Below are 14098 nucleotides of genomic sequence, written 5' to 3'. Positions count from 1 at the left end.
ATAAGGGTTATCAGAAGTTAGCCTTCAAACTTCTAAAGTATGCAAAACAATACTTAGATAAAGCAGAGGAAAACAAATTCTGTGGTCTGGTGATACACAGATAGAACTGTTTGGACACCATCACTAAAGATATGTTTGAGGGAAAAAAAACAAAACAAAACACCTTGTCAGTGGTTAATTGGCAGCAAGTGGCACAAGAAAATCTGGGAAGGAAGGATTCTAATAAATAACAACATATTCAGAAAGCTAATTTCCCACAGTCAGTGCAGAAAATTTGAAAATGAAGAGTGAATGTTGTTGGATATAACACAAAGACAATGATTCAAAACGTCCATCAACAAAATGCTTAAAAGTTGCCATACAGTCTTCAAACTGACAAATGAAAACAGGTGACCAAGAAATGTTTCTGAACTATAGATATTTTGTCATGAGAACATACTAAATAAAAAAAATAACAGATTTAAAGGGACCCCATCCCCTGTGAAAACTTTGTTAATATGTTTGTGCAGTTTTTATACAATAGAAGACCAAGCGTGCACTAAATAATATGTCAATGCCATGGCTGATCATTTCCACACACTCAATTTGACACTCGCAAACAGGTAAATTTATACAAACAGTAATTTTTATGTCATAAACCTAAGGAACCAATCCCCTTTCAGCTGGTGTGGGCTCCTGAGGTGCTCCTGAGGAACCATTAGGGGATTTTTTTTCTTGAAAATAACTTTTACACTGGGCATTCTGATGAGCAGAAATATATATTTTTGTGGTTTAATCGATAACCAGATATGGACTTTAACTATGGAAAGAGATTAGTCTCAAAATACTTTACAAAAGCGTAAATGTTAATCCACAAATTAAACACAAGTCACAAATATGTTTCACTATTCACAAATGAACACATCCCATGTGTCTCATAGTCTGCAGTTTGTACAAATACAGTTACATTCATAAATACATGTATTGGTTTTCATAGATATATCTAAATTTTATGTGACAATAAATACATTTGTTTAAATTTACATTGCATATATTTGCAAAATCGAAGTCTCGAATTTAACATTATTTGTAAATTTTTGAATCTGCGTTTGTGGATCAAGTTTGTGGGTCACTCGCGTGTTTTTCGGTGACGTGCATTTGTTCATTTCCTTTTTGGATTTTGAGACTTTTCTTTCGCATTTCACCCGATCCAAATACAAATGTGGCCAGCAGGTGAACAAGCCATCGCTAGGTGGCACTGTGGTTTAAGGACCGACCTGTTGCTTTCAGGGCCGCAGCAAAACAACCCCCTGTAGGCGGGACTATGACTCCATTGGCTGCCGCAGTAAACGATAAACAGCTAACTCTGGCTGCTGATTGGCTAAATAAAAGTGATGACCAATGAGAAGCGCGTATTCTGTTTAGGCAGAGCGTCTGTGTGAAACAAATCACCCGTTTTAACAATCCAATCTCAAAAAAGACGAAACACCTGGCGTCCCGTATCAGTCCAATATGCAACACGTGTCTAATTACGGGATGATTTACCGTATTTTATTTGACAACCCTAGTCTGCAGCGAAATTAGGGAAGTTCTGCTGTGCATTTACGTCATTAAATTTAGGGCACCTTCAAAAGTTCCACAGTGACCCCCCCTCCCCCTACTAACTGTGATATGAAGCTGAATTCAGCGGTTTGGGCGGCATTTTGTTCGAACTTCCACATTAAATGTTGCGTAAATGCGTCTCTATTTAATTTAGCCCCACACGTCTTATAACAACAGTGGCACCTAGCGGCAGGTCGTTCACCTGCTGGCCACATTTGTATTTGGAGCGGGTGAAATGCCAAAGGAAAGTCTCAAAATCCAAAAACACGCGACAGGAAATGAACAAATGCACGTCACGAAAAACACTTTAGTGACTTCATCCACAAACGCAGATTCAACAATTTACAAATACATTTTAAATTCGAGACTTCGATTTTGCAAATATATGCAATGTAAATTTAAACAAATGTATTTATTTTCCCATAAAATTTAGATATATCTATTAAAACCAAAAACATGTATTTATGAATGTAACTGTATTTGTACAAACTGCAGACTATGAGACACATGGGATGTGTTCATTTGTGAACAGTGAAACATATTTGTGACTTGTGTTTAATTTGTGGATTAACATTTACGCTTTTGTAAAGTATTTTGAGATTAATCTCTCTCCATAGTTAAAGTCCCCATTTAGTCATCGATTAAACCAAACAAAAAAAACAAACAATAATAATAATAATAATTGCTGCCTCTCTCTCTCTCTCTCTCTCTCTCTCTAAGAGCTGTCATGCACACCTGCGGAACACCCGCGCTTCTTCAGCCCTAAACTACATGACTGTGCTGCGCTGACGTGTTTATGCCTGTGTTCGTTTGAACTGCTCTGTTTGGGCTGACACTCTCTTCCAGGAGCATGTTGTGAGGGGAGCTCTGAGTGAAAGTCTCTCTAAATGTGAGTGTTCTTCTGTAGCTGGAACTTCATGAAGACGGACAGGGACGGGGGAGAGATGAGGGGAGTGACTGTAAACAGCTTCGCTGAAGGTAAGCACATTCCTGACGAAGCAACTTTCACGACGAGCTAAAATTGTCGAAAACGGGCTAGAAAGCAGAAATGTTTTCTTTTTTTCACAAATTCATGAGCTTAGACAACTCAGTGAATTAGGATAAAGTAACTTGAGCCGTTCAGTTGTATAACAGTTTTGGACACAACAAAATTAATAACATATAGCATGTTTGTTAACATCCTGTAATATTACGTTTAAGCTAATTGCCTAACGTTACAGCTACTAGCATAGCCGACTTAACGGGTTATTAGATACTAGTCCTGGCTTATAGTAAACAATTTCAGTGAAAATCGAGGGATAAAACTATCATTAGCGATGAAGATATATTCGTTCCGTTTTTTCCTCCTAGATGAACACTTAATAAAGTAAACTTAATGTAAATGCTAACACCTTAATCCTGTTAATATAGTTCATGATTTAAAAAAAATATTTACAAAAATTTAGAAAAGACTAAAAAACAATTTGACAATATGAGCCCAGTTTTGTTTAATATGGCATGGACCCCTCTCTCTCTCTCTCTCTCTCTGTCTCGCAAAACACAAAAACAAAAATCATTATGACTTATGACTGTGTGACAACAATATCTGTGTAATCTTTATATTGTCGTACACTAGATTAACCGAATACATTGTAGAAATACATTGTACAGATGTGTGCCCCACTCTGCCACAGCTGGGAATCTTTATTTGTATTACCCACCCAGAGTGAACAGGGAAAGGATGAGCATCCTTCTCACCTCACTGGACTATACAAAAGAGAGGAGCTTAAGCTGCCTAGGCTCATGTTTTAAGTGGAATGAAAGAGAGACTGAAGGATGACTATCCTATCTTTCAATTGATCCGACTCTCAGCTGTCAGGGTGCTGAAGCATCTACAGCCAAATCCCAGAGTTTGAGCCACATCTCACACACAAACCAATTAAAATAAACATCCTAGGCTTGTTCATTTAGGGACCTCATGAGGTTTACCTAAGGCTAATGATATATCTGTAAGTGCTACAATATCCCTTTGCAAATTTGAAAACTCTTCTTGATTGCCTTTATCACATCCAGTGGAAAATTCCTTGAAAATGTACATAGACAAAACATGAAAGTCCTATAAATGGACTGTTGCACACTGTCCTGGCCTTGATGGAGTTTGGAGGTTTAGCGCTTTGTTGTGGCGTGCAGTTTTAGATAAAGGGTTTTAGATGATCTCTGTATGATGTAACACAATAAACAGAGTTGAAATTTGCCCGGCCTCTGGCTATATATTCAATTGGCATGTATTCAGTACAAACTCTACTTTGATACAGGTCTTGTCCCAAAAAAGAAAAAAAAGAAACAGCCTTTCATTTATTTCATTTTGTTTTTCCATTTTTAGAAAAAATAGATTTCTGATGGGATTAGACATATAATAATCCACTTGGATAAAGAAGGGCAAGTCAAAGGAAAACATGTTGGGGAAAAAAACAGTTTCCAAAACCGGAGTAACCAAATGCTTTATTAAACTGTACTTTAGTAAACACTAAGCTATTATTTTTTAAAGCCAAGGAAGAATTAAATATTTGACAAACTGTAAATATTATGTCACGTTGGGCTCCAGACACACTGTGACCCTGATCATGATGAAGCATTTACAGAAGGTGAATGAATTAATGAATTTATTCTGAAGCCTTATTTATACATAAGTGTTATTTTCATATTAATTTAGTTCTTAGATAACAAATGAAAGCACTGTTCTTTATTGTCCTCTTTGTTTTCTGACTCTTGAAAACACACACACACACACACACACACACACGTACAGAAACACAGATATATTACTTGGAGGTGAGCGTCCAGGGGAAGGAAGGTCCACCCTCTGTTGTTCACTAAATCTGACTCTTAGCTCTTCCTGCAGCTGTAATACAACATTTTGTGTGTGTGTGTGTGTGTGTGTGTAAAAGAGAGGGAGAGAGAGCAAAATAGATTAAGTTAAAAAAAAAAAAAAAAAGGAAGAGACAGTGATTTTTTAAAAATATTTTATGGCTTTTGAGTAGGAAAGAGTAGAGAAAGTGAATGAGGGAACAGGTCATTTGGTCATTTCTGAGTTTGGTCCAAAGTGCTTTAGTCAGCATCCATTACACATAAATTTGCAAGGTGAATAGAAAGACAACAAACATTTCCTCTTTAGCTTGTGATTACACTGTCACTGTATAGCACTGGCAGGAATTGAGATCAGAGGCTATACAAGCGACACACACACACACACACACTAGCAAAGTAGTGTGCTAGAGTGTTTTTTTTTTATGTCGGAGGTAATAAATAATTATAAACGGGTGTGTCAAAACCCTTAAACAATATTGCTTTTTAGAGCTGATGGGATTGCAGCGTATTAAGGACATCACTAGGGGGCAGTGCATCATCCTAACCTTCTTTGAAGTGTACAGACGCTTTTTAAACATAGCGTTTGTTCATTTAGTCCAAACACTTGTGTGTGTGTGTGTTTATGCGTTATCTATGGGAGATGTCTGTGATGTCTAGGTAAGTGTGTCTGACTGAAGACAATAGAAAGGTCAGAGGTGAAAATGAACTTTCATATTTGTGCCCACCACATCCTGTGCCCTCATCTTAAGTTAACACTTTATATGGAGTGAACAGAACTGAATGCATTTCTGTGCTCGTTTGTACGTGTATTAATTTGTGCTGGTCAGTAATGTGTACAACTGAGCTAATAATTCTTCTCAAACCCCTTGTTTGCTTATGATATGGAGTGTAATGATACACAAATTCCATTATTATTTTTAATACGAGAAAGTAGAAATGAAGTTAATGAACAGTGAGGGTAAGAATGTTTTTTCTTTGTTTGCATTGTTACTGTTTTGGAGTTAAGAGTTGCAAAGACGATGAAGTAGGATGCTTCATGTTTGTGAAGAAAGATTTTCAGGCAGGACCCTGATATCAGATGATGGACATTAGGACATGGTAATGTCAGCTCTTTTAGCTTTTATTTGTGCTGGAGGAGTTTCCTTGTAATAGATTCCAATCCTTTTACATTCCATAGACATTACAGTGCTTCCAGACATCATTGTAGTTGACCTGTGATCACTGAAATTGAGACTAATAAGTGCTTGTGGTGGGCGGATAGGTAGACAGATTATATAACATTATATATGTGCTAATGTAGAATTGACTGGGTGGTGCAGGGGAGATGTCATAGTGAATATGTTCCTGTGTTGGTGGCTGAGCTGAGCATTTTTTTCTTTATGCCTCACTGTAATTTATAATGCCCTCTGTTTAATAACAAGGATCACAGCTTGAGTGATTTTACTAATAAAGCATGGCTTAGTTCTGCTTTCTTTTTAACATATAGATTAAGGCCTTTATGAAATAACTCCACATAAAAATACTAGTCCTAAAATCTTACATTTAAACTTTCACAGCTATGTGTAAAACTATCACCATCCTTTGACACACAATGCACACCCACATCACACTCTCACATTCACTCCATGCTTCGAAAAACTCTTTTACATGCTGCCAACAGGTGTGCGTTATGGAAAGATCCTTTGATGCCAGCTAAATGGAGGGAGCAAAGAAGGGTTCTACTCTTTTTATAAGGCTCATAGTGTGGTCAAAAATAAAAACCAGACCCTCTATATCCACCCCTCTTCCTGCGCGCACAAACAAGCTTGAAATTATTAATGCTTCTGCCTTTGAAGAAATTGTAAAAGAAGCATGACCATCAGCCAATTAACTGCCTGATAATAACCCAGTGTCTAGTGCTGAGATCGCCCAGTGTTTGAGTTCATAAGGAAAAAAACCTTAACTGGACATTTCTTTCTCGAGATGAGGTGAAATGATATGTAACAGGTAAATTCAAGGGTCTTAATAGAGGATTTACCCTGCCCACTTGTTGCATTCTTCGCTCTTTGATGTTGTAACATTGCTGTGAGAATTTGACTGTATTTAGCCCCACAAGCATTATTAAGGTGAGGTACTGATGTTGGATAATTAGGTTTGGTTCTCAAACCATGCTCCAGCTCATCCCTAAGGTATTAGGTGGTGCTGTATTACTTCAGAGAATGGAATTCCATTACTCCACAGCAAAATGCTTTGGGGCTTTGTACTCCTCAAGCTCTGGCTGATGAATCTTTCTAATATCAAAATCACAGTTTGAACGAGGGTATCTTTAAAATGGAAATGTCTATTTCAATTAATAGCCTACACAATTAATGTTGTTGTCTTATATGTTTTAAATGAAGAACCTAATAACATTCATTCATTCATTGTCTGAAACAGCTTATCCAATTCAGGGTCGCGGTGGGTCTGGACCCTACCCGGAATCACTGGGCACAAGGCAGGAACAAACCCTGGAGGGGGCGCCAGTCCTTCAAAGGGCAACACATACTCACACATTCACTCACAACCTACGGACACTTTTGATTCAACAGTCCACCTACCGACGTGTGTTTTTGGACCATGGGAGGAAACCGGAGCACCCGGAGGAAACCCATGCAGACACACCACACTCCTCACAGACAGTCACCCGGAGGAAACCCACACGAACACGGGGAGAACACACCACACTCCTCACAGACAGTCACCCGGAGGAAACCCACGCGGACACGGGGAGAACACACCACACTCCTCACAGACAGTCACCCGGAGGAAACCCACGCGGACACGGGGAGAACACACCACACTCCTCACAGACAGTCACCCGGAGGAAACCCACGCGGACACGGGGAGAACACACCACACTCCTCAGACAGTCACCCGGAGGAAACCCACGCGGACACGGGGAGAACACACCACACTCCTCACAGTCACCCGGAGCGGGAATCGAACCCAGAAGCGTTTGACTAACCAAATATTTGACAGCGCAATCATGAATAAATTCTAGTGAATGTGCTGGTCTTCTTTGCCAAAATAGAAGCGAATTTGTATTATTATTCATTTATTCATTCATTCATTATCTGTAACCCTTATCTAGTTCAGGGTCGCGGTGGGTCCAGAGCCTACCTGGAATCATTGGGCGCAAGGCGAGAATACACCCTGGAGGGGGCGCCAGTCCTTCACAGGTGTATTATTGTTGTTTTTGTTTATTTCAAAGGTATCTCACAGTCAGTTTTTCCTCAGAATAAATATAATTACATATTTTTCCCAAATTATTTAGCATTACCTCTAATTGTCACTTGGCTTTTAGCACATTGCTGCACCATGAAGTTGCTGAATTCACTAATGGATTCACTAAGATATGTGTGAGTTCCTTTGGACAACTGTTACAGGTTTGTCTACTACAACATTGCACCTCAATTGTATTCAACAGCACTTCATATTAGCATTATATTAGTAACAATCTGTCTGAACATAATATACCAAATATCTTCTCAAATTGCTCAATAATCAGTCGTTTAAATAAATTTTTTATCAGTTTATGATTATGCTTTGTGTCTGACTTGTGACATTCAGAAGTAAAGGCTTCTTTTTTTTAAACATCTCACCAAAGGCTGTACTTCCTGTACGTGTGAGACCTGCCCAGAGCCCATTGCTTCAAACACATCTGACAGATATACATGATCTGACTGCTGTTAAAGCAGCAATACCGCAACCCCCCTGCCTACTCATGCACACGTACAGGCTAATATGCAGCATTGTTATTAAGGCTGGTTATGAATTATAACTGCAGGCAAGCAGCAGGTAGGTAGATGGGCATGCAAAAGCAGAAACAGAGAGGAAGGCTTTAGGACCCAGAGTCTGATCTTCGGGGAGGCAGAGCAAGGCTGACTCACTGAATATGTCTGAGAGGGAGCGAGAGAGAAAGGGAGGGGGGTAGAGAGGAGGAGAGAGAGAGAGATAGAGAGAGGGGAGGAGAGCAGAGCAGAGCAGAGGTGATCTCGCCCTTATTAGTCTCTGGACTACAGGAAAATGATGGGTTGAGAAGGGATCAACATGGAACAAAACAAAGTTCTTCATTTTGTGCCGTCCGGTAAGAAACCCCCCCCCCCCTTCTTTTTTCTGATACATTCAAACACACATGCTATCTCACACACACACACATGCGCTCAGACGCTCATACACACATGCACTCATGCACTGTCACGACAATGCAACCAAACCAAAGGGGTCCCTGGGACCCAACACTGTGTGCCCGTATATGTGCTGCAGATGAGGTGTGTGTGGTGTGAGCATGTGTGTGCAAGCATTTCTGTGAGTGTGAGAGCATGTTGCTTTAAGTTTTCTCCTGGCTGAATTCTGCAGGTCTGCGGAGTGTTTTTCTCTGGAGCTGGTGCTGTTTTTTGGGGGTGTGTGTGTGTGTGTGTTACGCTGGAATGCTGCATGTTTTTCAGGATTGCATTCTGGAATGTGTTGTAAATGCCTCGTATGCTGTTAATCTTTTTTTTTTTCAGGTAAACAGGAGAAAAAAGCGGAAACAATATCATACCTTGACACACACACTGAAATGTATGCGCATGCATTCACACACAGCCTTGCAAACACATAGACACACACAGAAACACAGTGGGTGAAAACAGAGTGAGATGTTAAATACCTGTAGAGCACAGAGGGTGGGGGGGGTGCACTGGGATAGTCGATGTTATTTGTAGGTTGTAGGTGGGATGCTGGTGTTCAGTTTCATTTCATTGTGAGGAGTACTAACGCAGCCTGCAACACACACATGCACATATATACACACAGTCTTCTCTTTCTTAGAAATGCACAGACGCACACACACCCACACACACAAACACCACTGTTACCTTTTCTTAGAAAGATCATCCTGTTCATCTTAGAAATCTTTCAAGCAGTTAAAAAAAAATAATTGGAATGCACATTTTGTCTGTTTCAAAACATAAAATACAAACTACTCTCATTCGCTCTCTCTCTCTCTCTCTCTCACACACACACACACACACACACACACACACACACACACACACACAGATTGGCCCAGGCATACTTTACATGTATTTGCCCTCAGGTTAAACTGAAAGAACAGCTGATGTCTCCTTTGCTTTTTCTTTGCATGTTTATGACCAAGGGAACAAAGTTGCCTGTGATTGGGCGACACTGCATTTTGTCAGAGTCATAATGAAGCCAATTGTGGTTTTGCTTTGACCATTCAAAAAGCTAAATAATTTGATGATTTGGCAAAACCGCCATTTGTGCCTGATCCGTCTGTGTTTTGGAACACACCATACACACGTCGCAAGCTGTGCTTGCACACACACACACACACCGAAACACACATTTCCAGGCCCAGCTATAGAAAATCAAGTTTCATTTTGTCCTTGGCTGGCTGCAGATGAATTGGTGAGAGAGCAGGCAGACCGATGCTTGATGGAAGTGAGTTTTTGGAGCCGGACTGTGGCTGAGGAGAATGGGATTAATGAGATTAATGTTTGAGTGTGCATGAAGGCTCATGTAATGAGGAATGTCCTCGGTCTTTACGACTGTCTTTCTTTAACCAGCAATGTGATTGCCTGCCCGTCGCTCATTACGCACATATGACGGGTCGACATTCTGCCTGGTGGATTCCTCTGTTTACCGTTTCCCCTCTAAACTTATATATTGCATTTACAACCACAGATGGTGCAATATAAATAGCTGTCATCTTCCTGGAGGGCTTTATCACTTTGTTTTTGTGTGTGCGCGTGCATGTGTGATTGCTGAATTGGTGATCAAGTCAAGTAGCTAACTGCATTACCAAAATCTGTGACCCTGAAGTTATGACATTAGAGGCAGTCACGCTGTGTCCAGTAGTGTAGATGATACACTAAAGGGGCTATTCAGATTCATGCACTCTTCTATGTATGCACTGTGTTTTTATGTTTTTATTGTGGACTATAAATCATCCTTACAGACTCATACAGAGAGAATTGTCTGCGAGCCCAAGTACTGGCCTAAATGTTCAGAACATGTAATGTTTCATCTTCTCTACTGCAGTGGCTCACACCATGAGAGGGAGAGTGGAATTTTTTCAAATATGTTTTGTTCATAAATGGTATTTGGAAGGCTTGTTATGATATTAGAATTATACAGAATAAAAACATGATCAGATTTGTTCATGATTGATGTGTTCTTGCAAGTAGTTAGTCAAAGCATTGTTAATGTAATATCTATAAGCTAGAACTGTAAGAGGTATGCAGAGAGAGACCAAAAAAAAAAAAAAACATGATCACGTGTAATTTGTTGTAGAATGATAGATGAAACGCTTATACGCCAGAAGTGAGACATGCACTGAGAAATATGCACTGTCGTTTGTAGTTCTGTGTGAGCGTGTGAGTGATTCTGAGGGTGTTTATGCTGGAGTAACACACACTGAGGAATGTACCAGTATCTCACCCGTCATAGAAGATAAAGCAGATAAACATGCCACTGCCGCTTTGTAATGGAACAAATATAGCACTTAGAAATCAGTCCAAATAGACTATGCTTCCCTAAGTTATCAGTGTATTCCGGACTCCCTGGTATCATGTCAGCTCCTCCTATTGTACACACACACACACACACACACACACACACAAATATACATGCAAACACAATCTTGAGCATATAAGCACCCCCCAGCAAAGTTGAGATTGCTTCAAGATGTTGGAGGATGCCAGTGTTGTTGAATTCCGACCTTCAGTTGCAAATCTGCCCATGCGCTTGGGGAGAAACTTCACACTGGGGGCACGCACACACACACACACACACACACACACACACACACACACACACCCTGCTTGCTAATATGTACACATGTACAAACACACATACACTCATATAATCACACTCACATTTACAGCAATGTTTGACAAGCCCTATCATGGAAACAATCTCATCCCTTTAGAGTAAACTGATTATTCGTATTCATTTAAAGCCATCCAATTTGTTAAAGGACTGAGTGTATCGTACTGTATGTGCACAGTTAAGCTTCCCAGAGAACTTTTGCACACCAAGATCTTCCTCTCTGACGGTCTTTCTTTCCATGTGTCTCCCTCACTCTTTCTACCTTCCTCTCTACCTCTAATTTTCTCTTCTTCCTTTACCTCTCTCTCTCTCTCTCTCTCTCTCTCTCTCTCTCTCTCTCTCTCTCTCTCTCTCTCTCGGTGTGTGTGTGTCTCTTGTGGCAGTACTGTAGATGGCAAGGGAGAATGGTGGCCTGGCTTTAATATAGGGAGATGGGAATGTGCAAGCAATTAGCAGGAATCCCCCAGCAGAGTGCTCACAAAACCAGAGCGGCCAACATGAGCCGACAGCAAGTGAGAGAGAGATAGTGCGCGCGCGAGAGAGAGAGATTAAAGACGGACTGTGAGAGGGAAGATAAATCTGTATTCCCTTGATATGCAGGACCATGTTGTGTCCATACGGGCACAGTGGAGCCCACTGGATCTCGCTATGCTCCCATGTTTCCCTGGTGTTTTTTTTTATTAAAGACTGCTGTCGTGTTGAAACACGTTAGGACTGCAGTCAAACCCTCTACTGTACTAGGTCCCTCTATCTCTCTCTCTCTCTCTTCCTCTCTATCTGTTGTTGTGCTCGAGAGGACTGTACAGCTGAAGAAGGCTAAGGGCATTGTTCCTGTTCCCTTTACTAAGGGAAGAGCTATCTAACGCAATTATCAGATCGTTTTCTAGCAGCAGCTCTTCGTGCAGCGGCATTTCTCTAATTAGCTTTTCACATTTTCAGAGAGACTGATAGCCACAAAAGAGATCGAAAATACGAATGATGGCACATGCTCTCGTATGTCTGCAGCATCATTGAGTGGCTCAGGTATGTGTAGATCATGCTCAAGGTCGACCAGTGGCAGTGTTGCTCCTGGCCCAAGGGAGCACTGTTGATCACTGTGAACTAAGAAATGCGAAAGAGTGATCAGAGCAGTTTGTGGCTTTTGATCAGATCAGAGTCACTGATGTGCATATAGCCAATCCCAGAATTTGCTTATCTTCTAAAAGTACTTTGCACTTTATTAATAGGTCTAGACCTTGGCTGGATTTCATGAATAATTCAAATCTTTTTATAAGAAATAAAAACAGCTTTACATTGCTCTGGAATGTGTGTCCACATTCCTGGGCCTGTTTTGAATTGAGCCCAGAGCTTTGTGAAACTTGTTGACTATGTAAACCACATTTGCAACCTTTTGAGCAAGCTGCTGCAGGGTACATTAGAAACTAGGCAAGAGCACAGTTTTGAACCCAAGAGCAAAGATAGACTCATCAAGCAGTATTTGAATGCTGGTGCTACATCTGCACAAATATGCTGTAACATAGAGTCATCATGCTTAATTTTCAGTATTAAAACATCTCCTTTAATGTCAAACTATGCAATTTAAGAATTAAAATGTCCATTTTTACCATCAGCCAAGAAAACTGAATGTACAGTTCAGAGGCTGCTGTTGTAATATAATTACTAAAAAAAAGAAGATGAAAGGCAAATGGGCATTGTGCTGCTGCCATTGTTAAAATCTAGCTTGAATAGATAATCTAAGTGTTCCCTCAGCTGAAACGAAGAGTAAGCCTTCTACACACCCAGCTTGAACCTATCACTCCCTGTGTTTCTCATCAAAGTTTGTACTTACTCCCACACGAACCTGGTCTCTGCATGCGTCTGTGAGTGTGTGCCATTACTGGTCGTCAGAAGGAATTCCCTCCGTCTTTAAGAATTCACACACTCCGGGAGAACAAGTGCCAAAATAAAACCTCTGGGCAGATTCAGTCAACAACCCCGTCTCTCTCTCCCACTATTTCCCTCTCTGTCTCTCGGCTGCTGTAAGTGACATTAGAACACAGTAGGGAGCACCTTTCATCTGCCTGATGTGTCTCTTCGTTACTCTCTGTGCTGTGTTGAGCAGTAGAGGTGTGTGTGTGCGTGTTAGTGCTAAAAGGCTATCACCACAGGCTGTTAGACAAGAACTGAAACGTCACACCCTGCAAAGGACAGTTTTCCCTCCACTCACGCGCTCTCGCATCTCTCTGCTGTACACACTGGAACTGAGGCATATCCACAGTCCTCTGCGGGAAGGACCACACTGAAATGCTTTAAGAGAAAAACAGCACTGTTTCAGCATCTCTCTTTTGGCTTCATCATATCCATATGTTTCACTGTCCATAGGGCCCAGTGACATCACATCTATAAATAGCTTATATAAAAGCTATTTCTAATCAAAGCCATGCACATGTTTGCTTCACACATGTTTACTACTAAAGACCATAAGCAGCATGTTGCATCTGCCTCTCATTCTCTAGTGGACAATGTCCATTTGTCAGAATGGGGATTAATTTGTATGTTTAGTCAGACCTTAATGCCGTATGTCCAGATAAAACGGATCCACAGATACCACTTATTTGATTTGTTCCAAGCTGTTATGCAGTCTGCTTGAGTTGAGTTTTGCTGCAGTACAGCATGGTCCAATCTTGATGAAGTAGTCTATATAGGAATTCACAATATATTGATCAGATCTCTTTCCACTGCTTAAACCAGAATTCTACCCAGAAGGGACACAGCTTAGTGTCTTCCTTTCAGTACGTCTAATTGTGTTCCTCAAAGACTTGATAATTATGTTTGCATT

The 14098-nt window shown here is 40.5% G+C and overlaps 1 protein-coding gene across 5 annotated transcripts in view; it reads left to right on the top strand.

The window, feature by feature from the left end:
• Window positions 1–2307: 2307 nt before the first annotated feature.
• The window catches only part of slc4a11 (solute carrier family 4 member 11), a 63378-nt gene continuing 51587 nt past the window's right edge, over window positions 2308–14098 (top strand). For 4 of the 5 annotated variants that reach the window (XM_066678870.1, XM_066678869.1, XM_066678866.1 and 1 more), the window contains exon 1: window positions 2308–2559. In XM_066678870.1, the coding sequence (XP_066534967.1) occupies window positions 2499–2559 (61 nt within the window). In that variant the 5' untranslated portion in view covers window positions 2308–2498. Of the gene's footprint in view, window positions 2560–8409; window positions 8534–14098 lie in introns of those variants that run through there. The other variant, XM_066678868.1, reaches the window with a different exon arrangement.

The sequence above is a fragment of the Hoplias malabaricus genome, chromosome 8 (assembly GCF_029633855.1).
Source record: "Hoplias malabaricus isolate fHopMal1 chromosome 8, fHopMal1.hap1, whole genome shotgun sequence".
Taxonomy (NCBI): Eukaryota; Metazoa; Chordata; class Actinopteri; order Characiformes; family Erythrinidae; genus Hoplias; species Hoplias malabaricus.
Note: the sequence above shows the minus strand (reverse complement) of the source record. Positions and strands in the feature narration are given on the sequence as shown.